Source organism: Phasianus colchicus, chromosome 5 (assembly GCF_987193195.1).
Source record: "Phasianus colchicus chromosome 5, bPhaCol1.hap1.1, whole genome shotgun sequence".
In the NCBI taxonomy this organism is placed as follows: Eukaryota; Metazoa; Chordata; class Aves; order Galliformes; family Phasianidae; genus Phasianus; species Phasianus colchicus.
The window spans coordinates 35,385,218-35,403,686 of NC_143440.1; the positions used below are offsets into that span (position 1 = coordinate 35,385,218).

Below are 18,469 nucleotides of genomic sequence, written 5' to 3' on the forward strand. Positions count from 1 at the left end.
ACAGGACAGGGGCAAAATAAAAAAGTAAAAAATAAAACGTAATGCCATGTATCAATATTTTGAAGTGGACAAGTCAGAAACCTCTCCAAACAAAGGCATAGAACAACAGCTCCATTAAGTCCTAAATGCTCTACTGGTAAAAGCCAGAATCAGAATCATAGAATTGCTTGGGTTGGAAAAGACCTTCAAGATCATTGATTCCAACCACAACCTAACCATACTACCCTAACTAACAACTCTCTACTAAATCATGTCCGTGAGCACCACATCCAAACAGTTTTTAAACACATTCAGGGATGGTGACTCAACCACCTTCCTGGGGAGCTTATTCCAGTGCTTCACAATCTTTTCAGTAAAGACGTTTTTCCTAATATCCAAACTAAACTTACCCTGGTGCAACTTAAGGCCATTTCCCCTCTTCCTGTTACCTGCCACCAGTGAAAAGAGACCAGCCCTGCTCTTGCTGTAAGTACTTTTCAGATATTGGAGAAGAGCTAGACTACAGTACCAAACATCATCTGTAGATTTATTTATCTCTCCCATCAGCCCTCTCCCTACCTCTTCAGTAAATTAAAAAGATCAGCTAAATTCTTAATCTCAGTCCCTGGATCAATAAAAAGTCACAGAGCATATGTTTAGAATAGTAGAGTCTACCAAAAACAAAACCGCCATCTGAAATGCCAATCATTTGAAAAACAAAAGCAAGAAAAAAGACCTTTACCATAATCTCTTTAAATCAAAAATTGATAACAAGAACCCACAGAATCTTACGATGGTGGGAAGGCAGAGAAGGAAATGTTGAATAGATCAGAAGAACAATTAGAATTAGAAATGCCTACTTTTTGGCACATGACAAGCAACTCAATCATTCTGCCTTACAAACCACCAGAAAATCATACTGAAATTTCAACTGATGAAAAATAAAAAAAAAGGCAAAAAAGCCCAAATAACCCACACCCAAACTAAACAAAGTCAAACATCAGGTAGAAAAGCTCTTCCTGGCCCCTGCATTCCAGAGAATCTCCTCATACCACAGCACCACAGCAAGGAGACCTGCATCCTTCTCTGTCTTCCCAATTCACTATATACCTACAGCAAACAATTTAAAAAGCAATAACTAATAACTTAGTCGGAGTATTTTAATCCTTCATTTTTTTCTTGATAACGTAGTGATTTCCACATTAGATGCTTTGATAAATCAGGACTTCTGGATTTGCAGCCAAAAAACACCAATACCCTGTGCAACTATCAAAAATATCACAAGTGTAGTATTTAATATTACTACTTTCTCAGAGTACAAACACGCACTAAACATGAAGTACTAGATCCTAGAAGAGACATTACTTGAGATGACTGCTGTTGTAAACAATCCATGCACTAAATGCTTATCATACAGAAAAAATATTCAGCTACAATTAAAACTATAAAGATTTAAAATTTAATTCCCATCCTCTCTATACATAGCCTCTATTTCAAAAATAAGAATTTCATCAAGGAGTTTAATATAAAACCTAATGAAAGTCTGTTGGGGAGGGTTGGGAGATTTGTCTTCTGTTTGTTTTGCTTGTATTTTCCATTATAATGGTTCACATCTAAGGTATTTGAAGAGCATGGAACTACTGCAAGCAAATGCAAGAATTTAGATGAACAAATGCATGGTGGTTTCGTGGGTTTTGTTCTTAACTTAAATATTTCACTTAGCTTAACATGAGCTGCTTGTCTAGGGACTTACTGGAAAAACAAGTGGCTTGCAGGAACAAGAGATTAAGTTGTCCTACAAGCACTATATTTAAGTACAGGCTAAGACACAGCCCTACTGTACTGCACATGCACACTTACTTGGAAACAACTTCAGAAATAAAGAAGTATCAGGGAATTTTTATCCTGGAGGAACATCATGAGGCAAGAAAACTACATACTATCTGAATTTCAGTCTCTTCAGATCTACAGCAAGACAGATTCCCTTCTTCTTACACAAAAACATTAAAAAAACCTTTCTACTTGTGTAATTTGATATCAAAAGTTGATCTTTTCAGGTATCGGAAGAAGTCAATGCACATTTTTCAGATATATTCATAAAGTCCCTAACAGCACTTCCTTTCCTCAGGAAAGGAAAACTAGAGAGGAAGCAGGGAAACTGAATGACATTTATAGTCAATCATGTCTCATTTTTATTTGTAAATAATCCAGTTAAAACAAAAAAAATCGCATCCTTTGTCTCCTTTAACAGCCAGATATTTATGCATTGATAGCACCATCCCGTACATCCCCCAGATTCAATGGCCTTTCATAAAAAAAACTTGCTGAGAAAGTTTTGAAAATTCAACAACACTGAAACATCTTTCAGTAAAATGAGAACAATACAAAAACAAATGAAAAACTAGTACCTTCATTTTGAGATTCTGAACTGCTTTGTTTCTATTCCTTCATGCAAATTGGCATTCAGTGAATATACAAGCAAGAGCATTTAGAGGTTAACCAAATCAGCAGAAGACAATGTAAGAAAGAACCCCAAGCTATTCAATTTCATAATCCACAGTGAAATCCACTACAGGTTAGGGGGTGTTGTTTTAATACCAGTTCTGGATGTCTCAAATTTAAGCTGACTTAATCATATACACCTGTGAAGTTATTAAAAACCTTTTCTTCCATGTACACTTATTCACAGATTTAATTGTAAATTAAGAAAGAAAAAAGTGTTATGTTCTACACATTAAGTCTGTCTGCCACACTTTTACATACAGTGATATGGCAGATTCAACTCGATAGAAGGTAAAACTCAGAGACAGATAAAATGCAGAGAGCTGAAACTGAACTCTAACTTCAAGTTATCTGATTTCTCAGAAGCGCTACGTCATTTGAAATGAATCAGAAAATCAGAACATTAATCTTTTCTGTGAACAGAACAGGACAATGTATTATATAAGTGTATAAAATAGGGCAAACATTTAAAGAAGTATTTCCATTGAGTTTTCCACTGCTTTCTAAAAGGATGGACAATTAAACTTTTCAATTTTCAATCAGGAAATCTAACCATGCAACCTAACACCTTGCAGTAAAGAATATATTGGCATTTACTTTATGACAGCATTTAGTATTTTCAAATACTGAAGGACAAGTATGATTAAATAAAATGGTGTGCAGCTTAAGTACTTTCAGACCCCATAACAAAAAAACCCACCGAAAATTAACAAGATACTTTAAACACAGTACAAGATGTAAAACTTACCTGGACTTTTCCCTAACTAGTCAAATATTACCAGCCAATTAAAAAAAAAAAGTAGCTTAATTAACATGGTAAATGACAATCTCAAATCTCTAGGTAACACTAAAAATACTCCCTAGAAGTTTACATCAGAAATAAACAGGAATATACAGTTTATGCTATTAACACCATATAAACAGAGTGGAGCAGAGCAATGTCTCTACAAATATTTGTGTTTTATGCTATGTCTTCTCAATACTCCATGTCAGTGTATAATTGCCATTTCCATTTTAAAGAAATTCATATTAAGTAGTCAAACTGTATTCTAGGTCATTACGCACCCCCCAGTTACAAAATATGAATGAAATTACGTTGGAAGAAAATAAACAAGTAATCCTAATTATTATCCAAAATACTTAGCACATTCAAAAGGTGCCCCCTCCTCCTCCCAAATAATATTGGCTACTAAAAGTTCTGTTCTCTGCATCTGTAACATTTAGGGTAGAGGGACAGGGTAGAGGAAAACTACTGATTAAATTGAACTGTATAAAGAATTTTAAAATAAAATTGCACTTACATCATAACTATAGTCTGCATCATTTGTTACTGTCAAGTCTGCAAGGTCTCCAAGGCCCAGTACACTTAACAAAACATCATCAGAACCCATAATAAATGACTTGCCTCCTCCAGATGGAAACGTTATTGGCTCAGCTACAAAGAATAAAAGTTTCTTTAAGTATCAATACAATAATTTAAACATTGATGAAAAACTGCATTATTCATCACTTACAAACAAAGCAGAATTTAAAACTGAACTAGTACACACCACATACTACAAGTAAAATAAAAAAAGAACACATGCAACACATTAAAAACATAATTCTTCATCATCATTTCAGTAATTTCACTTAGTCTACAAAAATTCCCGTAATTTTACAATTTACAAAATATTACATGTGAGAAGATAACAAGAATGAAGTGACTAGAATGATCATTTTTCAGTATCAAGTCTATGTCCTACACCTCCAAATAATACTTCACTCACTACACCATGTTGCTTGCCTTCTTACCATTTGCAAATGTGTCTCTATGCTCTGTACTAATCAAACATCTCTACCTGCACGATTAAGTATTTTTATCTCAGATCAAGGTCTCCTGCAAAACTTCTCTTCTACTCCAAGTTATCAGATTATTTAAGAAAAGAAATAACAGATATTGGTGAATCTTCTCTTACTTTCTCTACGTGAATGTAATTTTAAATTCCTAAGATCAAAAATCAGCTACTATTTATCTCAATTAGCTGCGCCTTCTTCAAGTTAATATTTAACATTTTTGTTAATTGCCATTTAAAATAAATAAATACAAATAACCTATAAACCATTCATTCTGAACAAACATCTGAACAATAAAGTTTCAAACATTCACCCACATTCTTTATAATCAATAATAGTGTTTACCTCCTTCTACAACATCCCCGAATACCAACTTGGTGGTGAGGAATATGACTGAAGGCTTAAAAACTAATACTTGAGCATGCTATTAGAAGCTGCTTTTACTTATCAGTATTCTCTTTTGTGAAATAAATAAATCAATTGGGATGCTTGATAGGTAGAGTATTTTAGATCAACTTCAGCAAAATGGGAACATCAGCTAAGTGTAAGCATTTCCAAAGCATATTAAATCTTATCTGACATCTTCAGAAGTTAAATCTACTTGACTTTTAGATTTCACTGAGTAACAGTATCACTGTAATGGCAATTCTAACTTCTAATCCTCTCAGAAATAAAGCTTTAACACACGCAATTTCTTTTTTTTTTTTCTTTTTTTTTTTTTTTTTGCTGTCTAAACACCTGCCTACTAAAATTAAAGGGAGATGCAATATTCCTATATGAAATGAGGAATAACATCACAAACATTCTTTGGATTAACTTAAGTCAGTGAAATCCCCAAACACTGATTAGCTCTTTTTTTTTTTTTTTGATATTCACAATTTCCTTGGTTTTCTTCTGACAGAAAAAAAAAAAGGAAAAAAACCCTAAAATTTTATTTGGAATTACCAAACCTGGCTCACCTTTAATGTCCTGACAGGCCCAGACTAACAAATACCATTGTCCATTTAGAAGTCCAGATCTGCCAAGTCATATTAACAGAAATAAAGTTTCCCAGACCACAGTGCACAAGAATAATGCTGCCTGTCTTGGTATATAAGCTTGCATGAGCCAAGCTCTACCACTGAAAATTGCACAGGAGAAGTCTAATACATAAACCTATCAATTTCAACATTTCTTTATTTAAAACTTCCAAGTTGACATTAGCCAAAATTTAGAAGCACATTTCTCAACACTAAAGCTACCAGTATGTATATGTACCATAACTACATTTTTATTAATTCTAAAAATAAGTTGGTGCAAATATGACATTCAATAAAAGACTGAAGAATGTTTGCAAGTTCTGCAGGTTTTCAACATTTTTTTTTAAATCTCTTTTTCTGATACATGCAGAGAAGTAATGCAATGAAATATGCATGAAGTTACAGCTACCAAAAATAAAGATCCACACCATATATCAATAGGCATATGGAAAAAAAAAAATTGAATGTTTGTTTTTTTAATTAAAAAAAGGAGATTATTCCCACAGGTGTGGAGTAGGTTTTCAAAAAATCAAAAATAACTCTTTACTCAATATACTGGATGTAGAATCAAGCTGTAGCTCAGAATTATGCTGTACTTCTAGTTCTGAAGATCATGCACTACGGCAAAACAAACTTTTTTTTCATGGCCAAGACTACAAAATATCATTACAACATAACAATTTTCTCGTATTTAAACCTGCACTTGAGTAGAAATAAAAACTTTAGAAATGTAAAATATATAGCCCTGGCCAATTAGAACCATAGTTAAAATTAGAACCACGGTTCTAACAGAACTATAGTTTCTTTTCGGATCCCCAAGCCTTTACCAAATTTAAAAAAAGTGAGCTTAAAAACCACTTCGTTCTCTACATGAAAATAGCTTTTCCAACCACTCAATTTGTAACAGAACTGGAACACTTAATAGCAGAGCGTAGCATAAAGCTTAAGTACAGCCCCAAGAACATTACAGCTTAGTAACATTCATCAGGCTAGCATGCCCTAGCAAGAAAGACATACAACTGTTCCCTAAAAGTGTCTTCAAAAGACCTTAGCTTTGAAATCACAGCTGAATAAAAAAACTTGAGCAAAATCACCATATTATGATAATTAAGTATTTGAAATTTACAAAGGGCAGACCTAAAATGAATACAAAGTAAGCTTGTGTGCTTGTAACTTCATCTTTTCATAATGGGTTGTGCAAAGATTTAGAAAGCTGCGCAGTATTCTGCATAGAATTTCTCAGCAAAACTGCAAAGCTTACACTACTATTCCAGTTTAAAAGTTTCGGAGAAACCACAATTAACGGATTGTGATAATAATAAGAAAGATATTCATACTACTGCTCTTAATGAATAAAGTCCAGCAAACTGAACTGATAAGCTATAATCACACAAGCACATAAATAGACAGGAATACAATTCTGAAGGCAGTTTCCTTGAAAACAGTTTGGACAATCTTTATTTGAAGTGCAGCACAATGTCTATTCTACAGGAACCACACAACAAGTCAGCCCTTATCAAATTCAAACCTGCAATCTATTTCTTCAGAAGGATTGCTTTGTACTGTATTACTTGAGATACAATGCCTTTAAAACAGACATGAGATAACATGCCATTTAAAATACCTAGCACAAAACACTGCAGCAGTTACACAGTTACTGGAGAGATGCCACACACCTCTCTACCATCACACCACATTCATAGTTGATAGTACAAGGTACATGCACACTGATTTCTGCAACAAACTTCACCATTAGTTTTTTCAATTGCACACTGAAAGTTAATTTGATACTTGCAGATCTTTACATTGTAAAAAAAATAAAAATGAAAAGGAAGGCAGTAAAATAGAAGGCTGGAAAACAGGTGAAGTAATAGTTCAGGATAGAAACAAAAACACTTCCCCACAAACTTTACACTTCTCTGCTTAGAACAAGACAGAAAACTGAAGGTGGAGGAGGACAGACAACAGTAAGGATTAAGGAAAAACAAAAGAACCAATAAGCAGCATCAGTAATAATGCAAATTGTTTTGACTTCTGGGATAGCTAATACTATGCCAGGGCTTCTGGTTCAAAAATCATCCTAGAAGAGCCAAATGTGAATTTAGTTGAGCACTTCAATTTTATTTTATTCTTTTTAAAGAGGACTATTTATATCACAGTATTGTATAATCTTGAGAAGTACTCCTTTAAAAGTCAAACCTTAAAACTGTAGATGGCAACAAGCTGAATAACAAAACTTTGGGCTAAGTAGGTAATATTATGCCACTAACCTCCACTGCATGTGATAATTCTGAAACTGGACCTAACACTTTTTAGAGAAATGCTTAAGACCATACATAAAATAGGAAAAGAAGATTTAAAAACAGTAAATCAACATTAAGCTTAAGGAAAGAGACAAGTTAGTCTCTTAAGTTAAATATTCACTTACAAATTTCACTCAAAAACACAAACTGTTGTCAAATACTAATACTCACCTTTTAACCCTCAATCAGTAACACCCTATTCATACAACATTTTGCTACATGGGGTCTGCAAACAGTGATTTAATACTGAATAGTTTCAGAACACACAGCTGTACATGAAGTTGTTTAAAAATACTTAGGAAATAAAGATCCATTACAATAAGCCACAGCTACAGTCTTACAAAACCATTTGAGAAGACCTGCAAATAGTAACGATGTGGCAACCTGCAACTGCATAAGCTTTATAGATGGGACAGTAAGTGACAGCGTGTGCCTTCTACAAGAAATCTCCTGAAATACAATAAGTAGCTGAATTTTTTGTACCTTCCTCTGCTCTTGCACCTTCATGATCAGTCATTCTAGAAGAGGGTGACCTAGATTGATTAATGATTCCTGAAGGGATGTGGGGTATCTCATCATCGCCCAGATCTGCTATCATGTCTTGAAGTTTTGTCCTGTTGACTCCTGTAAATTAACGTCAGCAGCAAAAATTCATTTGATTGCCACCGCTTGACTTGACAGAAGTCTAAAAATCTATTAAACTAAGTAAACAAGAATAATTACTAATGGGACCTCCTTAAAATAAATACAATGCTTTGCTTTGTCTTTGTATATAAATACAATTGATCTTTTGGAAATCAAGGAGTTAACGCATTAAATTTAAAACTACATGCAAACAGTCTGAATTCATCAGATCAAAGAACAAAATGTTTGGTATTCTCTTGATCTATTTTATAATTTCCTGTAGGAGAGAAAAAAAATCAACATACAGCCCTTGTGAGAAGCCAAACATCAAAAGAACACAATTATAGAAATACAAATAAAATTCAACACTTGCTAATACAGAACTAACTATGCTAAACAATTAAACATTGAGAAAGATCACAAATAAAAGATAAGCTCACAAATGAGGGGAATAAGTATAAATAAATCATAATTGCGGGAAGGAGAGGGGGTGCAACAAACAATTAACTTTCCCTGGTTTTGAATGGTATTTGAATTGTATAAAATATTTATTAAATACAAGATCACCATTGTATGAAACAGTAAATGCACATGATATTTATTAGATAATCCTGCTCCTAGAAGTAAAGGACACTAAATTATATAGTAGTAGTAAATAAAAGTAGAAGTAAAATATACTAAACTATGTGCATTAATTTCATAATATGGATACTAACAAAAATAGTAGGTTCTAATTAAAAGTATTTTAATTAAATTCACTTCTGCTTTCAACTTCCAGCTTCCTTTTTAAAAAAAAGCTTAATGATGACGACACTTTACTAATTTTAATCAAAAGGAAGTCCTCACAGGTAGCGTTGGCAATTACATTTTAAACAAACAAATATACTTATGCTACATATTTCTCTTTAAAATCCACTACAAAGATTTACTACTTTTAACTGGATACAGTATAGCGTAAGTAATTTTCAAACATACATTTTTTTGGCAAAGTATGCATTAGGCAGCACTTTATTGCACTCTGAGCTGACGTGTCACTTATTAAAAGAAACAAACCAAAACAAGGCCTTCATTTTATGAAGTTGTAAGAGGTAAACACTAGATTTATACATCACTTCTCAAAAGCAGAACTGTTTAAGTAGTTAAATTCTAAAACACATTCGTTGAAAACATGTTAGATCAATTTTTGATCTGTCTTTGACAAAAAATAGTTAAAACCAATGTGATCAAGAATAAGCATCCATCAATTATTAAATTTTTTCAATGTAATGCAGAGAGGGATCATTATCCACATTAATAATTGCAAAAACCGTTCATTTCAACAAATATAGATTAGAATCCCTATACTTTTTTGTGGTTTCAACCTTTCATTCTTTCATGGAAGCCATAGTATTTCTATCATGCATATGAAAGCTCCTACCCATAAGCCGTTCGAGAATAAAACTGGCTTCCTAAAGTTTCCCATATGTAACATGTTTCTTCAATAGCTAAGTTTCATTGCACTCATGTACTGATGAGTCTAGAAGCCTATGATCTCAGCTGAAGAAGTATGAAATACTTAAGATTTTCTTTCCTGGTTACAGTTCTAATCTTTATGTAGAATCGTTTTCCAATAAACCCAGAAGTAAAGCAATATTATTATTACTTTAAGACACAGATGGATAAAAAGCAAGGATTAATACAAAGACCTACTTGAGTTTTGAAGGAGACAGTGAAAGCAGATAAACATTTCTTTCAAACAGAATTACTAATGGGAACACACAACATTCCTTTAAAAGCGTGAACAGAAAAGACTTCATTCCGGTTAGATAGGAGAGCATAGGAAGCAGCTATCAGTAGACTGGAGGGAAACAAAGTATGTGTTATAAACACTTATCACATACAAATGTTAAAATAATGTCCTTTATTGGGCAACTGAAATGAACTTCCAACTACAGTTTTAACTACAAACTACAGTTACACTGCTTAACTACTACGTTCTACTGGATGACCTACTCCATCATGTCATTTAATCACTTTCCGTAGAGATCTGCAGACTGAAATGAACTGCATTTGGCTTGAAGAGGAAATATCTAAAAAGATACTCCAAAGAGGTGAAGGATGTTGTTCCTCACTGGTATGAGGAATGTCTTTTTTCCAACAACACTTTTTAGTAGTTTTTAGATAGCTGCTAGACTAACATGGATAATATCTCATTTGAAACAGTTAATTGCAGTCAGCCAGTGAAATTTCATTTAAAAAAAAAAGTAGTTAAATGGTTGGGTTTCAACTGCACAGACCACAAACCTGTTTTTGTATCTTTTCCAACAGGTTGTCAGCTGGTCACCTATCTAAACTGATCAGCAGAAGATATATCTTGAAGATACTAAGAAGCAATCACTAGATTACACAATATAGTCATGACTGGTACCCTGAGATGTCTTGAAACCACTTTTCATTCTCCAGAAGATTCATTAGTCTTCTTGACATTGATACAAATTTTATCCTCATCTAAACAGAAAGCACCTTTTGTAAATGCCTTCACCTCAAACATATGGGAATAAGAAGTCTGTCTCAGAGCATACTCAGAGGAAACTGACAGTAATCTAGCTCACTCTGCTACCCATTGATACCCTGAACTAGCCAGTCATTTTAAAACCAGTCTTGTCTTGCAGTGCTTTTCATCAAGTTTACTTGTCCTGCAGGCATCAGCTCAGAACAGCCCTCAATCCACCATAAAAGAGGGAGAAACACTGCAGTTTACAAAGAAGCATTTCTATTTCTATTGCTATTTCCAACAACTTCCATGTAATTCATGCTAAAAAATGTCATTATTCTGATGGCCTTCCAGACATCAGCAATGTACAGATTTCTGCTTTCTAATTATTGTGCCTTCATATCATTTTTGAAGTACTCTAACTGTTACAGATTTTTTAAGGGTTAGAATGTGCTGACTCTGCATAAGCAGCTTTGTTTCAAGGCATCATCTGGCTGTGTTGTAGTCTTCTTCAGAATGAAAGGACACAATCAGTAAACACAGATCTTATGAAGAAAAGAACACCTAGAATCTCATTTCCTTCTCCAGAAGTCAAAAGTGAAAAAGGTCAACAAATATTCAGCACAGTGAAGCTGCAGTCTAAGAACTCAAACAGATTTCTACTAACTCCAAGAAGTTGTAGTCTGAACCTTCCACATCAACATGTGACACACTGAAGATAGTAAAATCCAAATCACTCCATAAGAACAGAGCAATTCATTTGAGGCACAAGAAAAAGACAAGCAAAAATGAGTAAAGTGTAAGGAGAAAAAAAGATCACTAAAAGGATCTCAATTTTAACACACAACTTAAGATGTGAAGACAATATTTCTAATTGCTGAGAATGATTAGTCTGAGTAGATTCTATCAAGAGACATTCATCATCTCCAAAATCATGCTGTGAAAATTTGACAAATTATACTGAAGAACAGTCTCTGATTTGCTTAAGCTTAGATATTTTCTCAAACCTGGGGAAGACTGCTATGTCTTAAATTCAACATATTAGTGGAAAAGGTAAGCTTTCAAGAAAACAGTTTCGTGGAAATTACACATAACTCCTTATCTGTCGCAACTATGTCTAGAATATAATGAGAGTGGTTTTAATGTTACAGACAGAAACAAAGCAAACAAACCCAACTCCACTACACATAACCTCAATAGCCAGACTTCAGGTTATCTTATTATTTTACTATTGTTGATACTATAATGGCAATTAAAGCATTGGGTATTTTTTGTTTGGTTTTGTTTCATTTTAAATTCCCTTAATAAGAGAGAATTGAACATAATATTTTAACATAGTATTTCAACTATCCTGACAGACTTAAAAATAATAAAGGAAAAAGAAAAACCTTATCAAGATGCATTTGTGAAGAGCAGATTATCTAAGTTTAGGTGTTCCACTCAAAAGATAACATGAAGAAACAACAGAAGTATCAAAATAAATAAAATGAACTTCTGTTTCATTATTAACCCCTATGACTGGAATGACACATCTGTGTCAGGGTCATGAAGATCCTGACATGAGTTAAACAGTCTAACCGCAGATTATGGTACAGTTACTGGATACATGTCCAATAAAAGAATCCATTAGAATGTCTGCCCTATTACTGTGCCCCCAGAAACACAGCAAGAGGTGATAATCAGAATGTTTATTTGATCAGAATGATCATATATAGTGCCACACAGATCTCAGAGAATTCTGACACAAATCTGACAATGGACTTAAAAATGCTGAAGAGCAAAATAAGATGAACATGCAGTGTGAAGACTGTGAAAGATCTGGCATTTGAAGGAGAAATAAAGAGGATCATCTACTTTCAGTCTCAATGTTAAAAACGCTGACAAAAGAAGTCTACAGACTGAATAAAAATAATTTAAACAAACCTGTTCCACCATAACTGCATACTTTCACTGTGTGCATTTAGGCTACTCAATTAGTTCAGCAATTTAGGTGACAATTTTTAACTAGAAACTATGAATTTGAAAGTGTCAAATGCTTACTTACATATTAAGTTATGCTCACTGACATCCAGATTACTACCATAAATTCTAAAAATTAATCCAAAGTTGGGCAAGAATCCTTGTACTTGGGCCAAAAATATTTGTCTGTGTGCATGAATGCATATGTGCATAAGAGTCATGCAAAACTGCTGAAAAATAACGTGCAAATGAATATTAGTTCATCATACCTAGCAAAATAATTTCAAACTTGAATGATTATGGAATCCTTTAATGAAGTGCTATATCTTAATTATCATCTGATTTACACAGATTCACACAATTTTCCAAATCCTAGATACTTTTTACTTTTACTAAATATAGCTAGAAACTTTAGCAGACAACTTAAATAAGAATTAAAAAGAAAAACACCTGCAATCAAAAGAGCTTCTCCAGAGACCAATTTAATAACATTGTGTCCACTAAAAAAACTTGCATAGCTGATGTTATGAATTACAAAGGCATTCTGAAGAGGTATATAATGTTGAAAATTCAGTTTAACTTGCATAGTTCATATATGCTCAACAGGTCTGAAAACTGTTCAAGAGTAAGGCATTAGCCAAAACCTAGAAACTGCACAGAAAAGCAAAAGGCACCATGAAAGAAACAAAGCTGAAAAAAAATTCATAATCACATTACAGGCCTTCTTTTCTTCTACTCTCACGTTGCCTTAGATTGCCAAAAGAAAATAAAAACTGCAACCCATGAATAGCAGTTATAGTTTGATTCAAACTCATGATGCAAAAACGAAAAACCAAACAGCCAAACAACAACAACAAAAAAAAAAATCAAAAACACACCCCAAAACACCCAAACAACAAAACAAACACTTAATCAACCAACAGTCAAAACAGTACTACAGTATTTTAAGAACTGGAGAAAGCTTAAATCTTCTTTCAGAAAACCTTCTGGAGTAGAAATAACCCCCAAATGCCAATTGTTCATTATTTTTGCACTCCCATTAAAAAGCAAGTTACTTCTCTTCACCTATTTCACTTTCAATACATCTCATCGAGATAAGACTGTCTGTAGATAAAGGCTTTGATATATTCACATTCAGCAGGTAGAAAGTTAAAGTTGGTTGCCCCCATTACAGAAACGTTTAATGAAAAACAAAAACAAATAGAACTCATGAGGAAAAAAAAAAGTCTTCTATACAGATAGGCAAAAAAGCGTTGTATTACAAGATTCAGAATCTGCACTTACTCTTTACCCCTTTCTTCCCCTTTCGTTCCTTCTTGTACTGTTCCTTCAGTTTACTTATTAGTCCCTGGTCTACATCCCAAACCTCAGCAGTTGGGGACAGGTCATCTTTGTCTACATGCAGCATATTATTAAAAGAAAAAAAATCAGCAATTGGCAATGCAAGCTGTTGGCTATTTACTATAATAGCTGTATAAGAGCATCAATACAAGTTCTTAATAAATCTTTAAAAGGTGCAGTCTCAGTTTAAAGTTTACAAAATACAAAGTCTTGTTTCATAGTTTTCCAAGACACTGTTTAATATCAGTTACATTTGAAAATCGTATATTAATTTGTTACTAAAGAGCAAACAAATTAAGTTTCATAAGTAACTTTTCATGTTGCATACTTCAAAATACAGAAAAATTCATTGGTGTTCAGAAAGATTACTGCATCTTTAGAAAGACAGTGTTAAGAAATTATTCAGCCAGTGTTAAACAAGCAAATCAAAGTTTTCATGCTGTATTACTCATGAAAATGCAAGCTGAGTAAGTCAGTGCGAGTTTATTCATGAAGACCACCATGCATTCTCTCACACTCATTCTACATGCACAAGAAAGAAGTCCTGGTCCTATGCATAACCAGAGAAACAAGTCATTTTAAATGAAGATTGATAAAAGTAATTCACTTAAGTGAATTAAGTTGACATCCCACTGCATTTCAGGAGTTACACTGGAAAAAGCAAAAATGCCACATTCCACAGCCATTTCAGAAGACAACTTTTTCCATCCACAAATATTGGAAAATTATTTAATGTTCACAAGGAGTCCCAAAATTTCTCAACTGTCTCAAACCTTTCTGGAAAGGCTATATTAGGAAATGGCTAAACTAGTTTCCAAGACAAGGTAAAGGTAACATTTGCAGAAGAACCTTGTCTGAGAAACAACTAAACGGCAATCAAACTTGGTTTATGCACACAAGGTTTTCAGACATAAAATAATAAGTTATTCAGTTCCCAACTTATAACTATATCTACAATATCAGTGTCTCCATAAAACAGCAACTTTTGATATTATAGCCATTTAATTCATAGAAGTGCACAAGAGGAGCCATATACAGCAGAGAAAGAAACAAAAGCATTTAGGTAGCAGAACAGTATAACCAGTAGGAGTCAGTCTACACACAAATGTTTCATGATAAAACACAACAAAGAATGGGAATATATTCTAGGATATAGACCAATCTGTAAAAAGATCGTTATTCAGATAAGCAGAAAAAGAAAAAGAGAAAATTGATAAAGAGGTGAGGTACAGAAACGGTAATGGTGAGGAAGGCAGGAAATAAAACATAATGGAGAAATTCCAAGAATTGTCTGTAAGGACCCATGGAAAAGGAAACTGAAGAATTACATCTTACACCAAACTACTGCCACAGCCACCAAACCACAAACAGAAAGATTTCAACCTTTATGAATACAAAATCAAAACAGTGACAGAGAATTACTATTTATTCAGGAAACACAAGAGGCACAAAAAAGATGACAGAAGGTTTGTGCAAAGACATTAGGAAGGAAACTGATAAACAAGTAAACAACCCCTCTCCCCCACCACACACACAAAAAGGAAATTCACTGAGGAACAACAAATAACAGCCCAGAGAACATTAATTGAATGAAAATAAAGCAGCAGGTTGCAGCAGTACAAAGAAAGATTTGACAAAAATCAACTAAAAAGCAGAACACATGTAACAAAAATGTAATGCTGTTGCAAAAAAAAAGAAAACAAAACATTCTTGCATGTAATTCTGGGATGTTTTAAGAGTTGCGACGTATGAAATCAGGAGCACATAATTCAGTGACAACAAAATAGGAGTAACATATCCAGTCTGTGGGATACACTGAAATTTCAGGAGGCAATGAATTGGAAGGAACTGGGCTAATTCAGAAAGCAGGATAAGTAAGCCTGCAAACAAATATCCAGGAACAGTGGTATTGGCTACCAAAATATAGTCAGAAATAAAAAAACTAATTAAAATTATACCTCAGATGAAATAGGGAGGCTCTGAAATGAATTTCAAAGATTATTGGAAAACCTAACGGTATTTCCTTCACTATGCCTACACTTACTTATCCTTCTTGGAACAAAGTCACATAACTGAAAGACTTCCAGAAATCTCCTGTAGTAGTAAGTTTCCTCAGGTTACTCACAGTAGTCATAATCCACACTAATTGGCACCAGGACCATGCAGAGGATCTGGAATGCCCAACAGCCAATATCACTCAGTAGAGGCTTTTTTTTCCCCCCTCTTAAATTTCTTTTTTTTTTTTTAAATGACCCAAGAGAACTTCAATTCCAGCCCCTCTCCCGTATGAAATTCTGTTCACAGTCTGACTCACATTGTTACGTAAAAAGAATTTGTGTTTCACACAGAGGAAAAATCCAGTGATTAACATGTTAGACATGAAAATCATAAGTAGACTACTTGATGTGTAACACTTATAACGTGTAGCATATACTATGTAACAGATAACATTTGCTTTATTCCCTTTTGCCTAAGCAAAGAGACTTACATAAGCATTCTTTTCTTGATACTGTTTCACTATAAAGCATAAAATTCTAGTTTGAAAATTACATTCATTTTTCAATGAAAAATGGCATACCTTGTTTAAAATGGCTTGAATTTGTTCATCTTTCACTATTTTGAAGATAAACTGTTCTAGCAAAATATCACATGACAGACACTTTATATCACAATATCTCAAAATAATTTAAGACTCAAAGCACATTAAATGAGGTATTTATAAATAGGAGGAATGCTTTCATAAGAACTGTATCATAGGGAAAAAGAAGAAATGTCCACAATCAGTAGCTGGCTGATTTGCAGAAACTTCTAATAGCACAAATGTAACCATCAAATTCAGTAATGAAAAGTTTTAGTGTCTCTGGAGTTAGACCTACTGATACCACTCTGATGATTAACTATGAAAGCAAAAATATGTGATGCTTGATTCGCTTTTATTAAAAGATCTATAAAGAAATATACTTCAAAACATTGGTTCTTTACATTTTTGTCAAAGAACTTGAATCCTCAGTAAGACAAGGAGTGGTAGGGATGCTAGGACAGGGAAGACTGAAGCAGGAAAAAAAACACCAAAAAGAAAATAGAACTGAGCAACTATTTACATTATGAAAGAAAAGCAGCACTACATATGTCTTTCTATACACCATACTGGTAAGACTGATTCAGAAACCAGAATTCTCTGCACTCAATATTTAAAAGGAAGGTGCAAATTCAAAATCAGAACCTTGGTTTCAGGGCCTAAGAGAATTCTCATACTGAGATCTGCCTGCTTGGCTATATAAAAAGACAACCAATAAATTAGTCAAATAACATCATCTTTAAAGGTGTACAACACTAGGCAACCAAAATGCTTCTAAAACCAAGTAAATACTACTAAAACTAAAGGTTACAACTTGTCTGCATTCATCTTCCAACTAGAAACAAAACTGAGCTTGGAAATTAAAAAACCAACAAAAAAACCCATGATCAACTGTTTGATACTAATTCTAATCAACAAACACTTCCTAATCCTTGGTATCTTCAAAATTAATTTTTACAAGTGCACCAAAGAATCAACTTAAGCTGAACACAAGTCTAAAGTTCTCTACCAGAAAAACAGAACAAAAATCAAAATTCAAAAGCCTATTTAATTCAAATACAAAAACATTCAGAATCCTGGTCCTATTCAAGCAATATATTACTTTTATTGGATTTTTTTTTTAATCAAAAGTAAAACATTTGGAAGTATAACTATATTTCTTTCAACTGAAATAGCATGTAAGTATGGAAGTTCCAGCATTCTATACATTAATAGCTAATCACCAGCATCACAACCATCCGCACATCCACACAACCTGTGAAGGTACAGTACTGTCATGAACAAGTATTTCTCTATTTCTAAATTGTTTTGTTAGCATCTTACCCCACTCTGTTCCATCTCCAGAACTTCGGGCTTCTCCAGCTCCTTCACCATCTTCAGCTGTCACTAAAAAATCAAATTCTTTCAAGGCTTCTTCAGTATCGGGATCATCTGTAAGGTCAGCAGCTAAACCTTCATTACCAATCTGCAATCAAATAAAGAACATTTCAGCATTTTAACCACCAACCTTTATCTACTCATATGTTTAATTATAAATGATAGTGATTATGCTCATCAATGGCTTTATTCTCAACATGAAGCACGTTCAAATCCACACAGAACTAGAGCTGCTTACAGCAAGTAGAAATGAAAAGAGAGCAGCACAGTCAACTAATCATTATAAAGGAAAAGAATATTGACATATGAAGTTTAGCAACAAAAACAAATCCATATAGCCTAATTTTCAGTTTTGATTTAATAAGTATTAAGTGGAAAATTTTACTGATTTTCTTGCAAAATCAAGAACTTTACAGAGAAGCTTTAGAAACTGTTTTCTGCTGGTCTATAATTATTTTTTCCTTTTTGCTTTTCATGT

At 33.5% G+C, this 18,469-nt stretch overlaps 1 protein-coding gene across 6 annotated transcripts in view; it reads right to left on the minus strand.

Annotated features, from left to right (window-relative positions):
- Positions 1-18,469, minus strand: part of STRN3 (striatin 3) — a 55,305-nt gene that overhangs the window by 12,640 nt on the left and 24,196 nt on the right. For 3 of the 6 annotated variants that reach the window (XM_031593773.2, XM_031593771.2, XM_031593770.2), the window contains exons 7-10: positions 17,938-18,079; positions 13,980-14,090; positions 8,123-8,263; positions 3,783-3,916 (exon numbers count right to left, since the gene is read on the minus strand). In XM_031593773.2, the coding sequence (XP_031449633.1) occupies positions 3,783-3,916; positions 8,123-8,263; positions 13,980-14,090; positions 17,938-18,079 (528 nt within the window). The remainder of the gene's footprint in view (positions 1-3,782; positions 3,917-8,122; positions 8,264-13,979; positions 14,091-17,937; positions 18,080-18,469) is intronic. The other 3 variants (XM_031593774.2, XM_031593775.2, XM_031593776.2) reach the window with 3 other exon arrangements.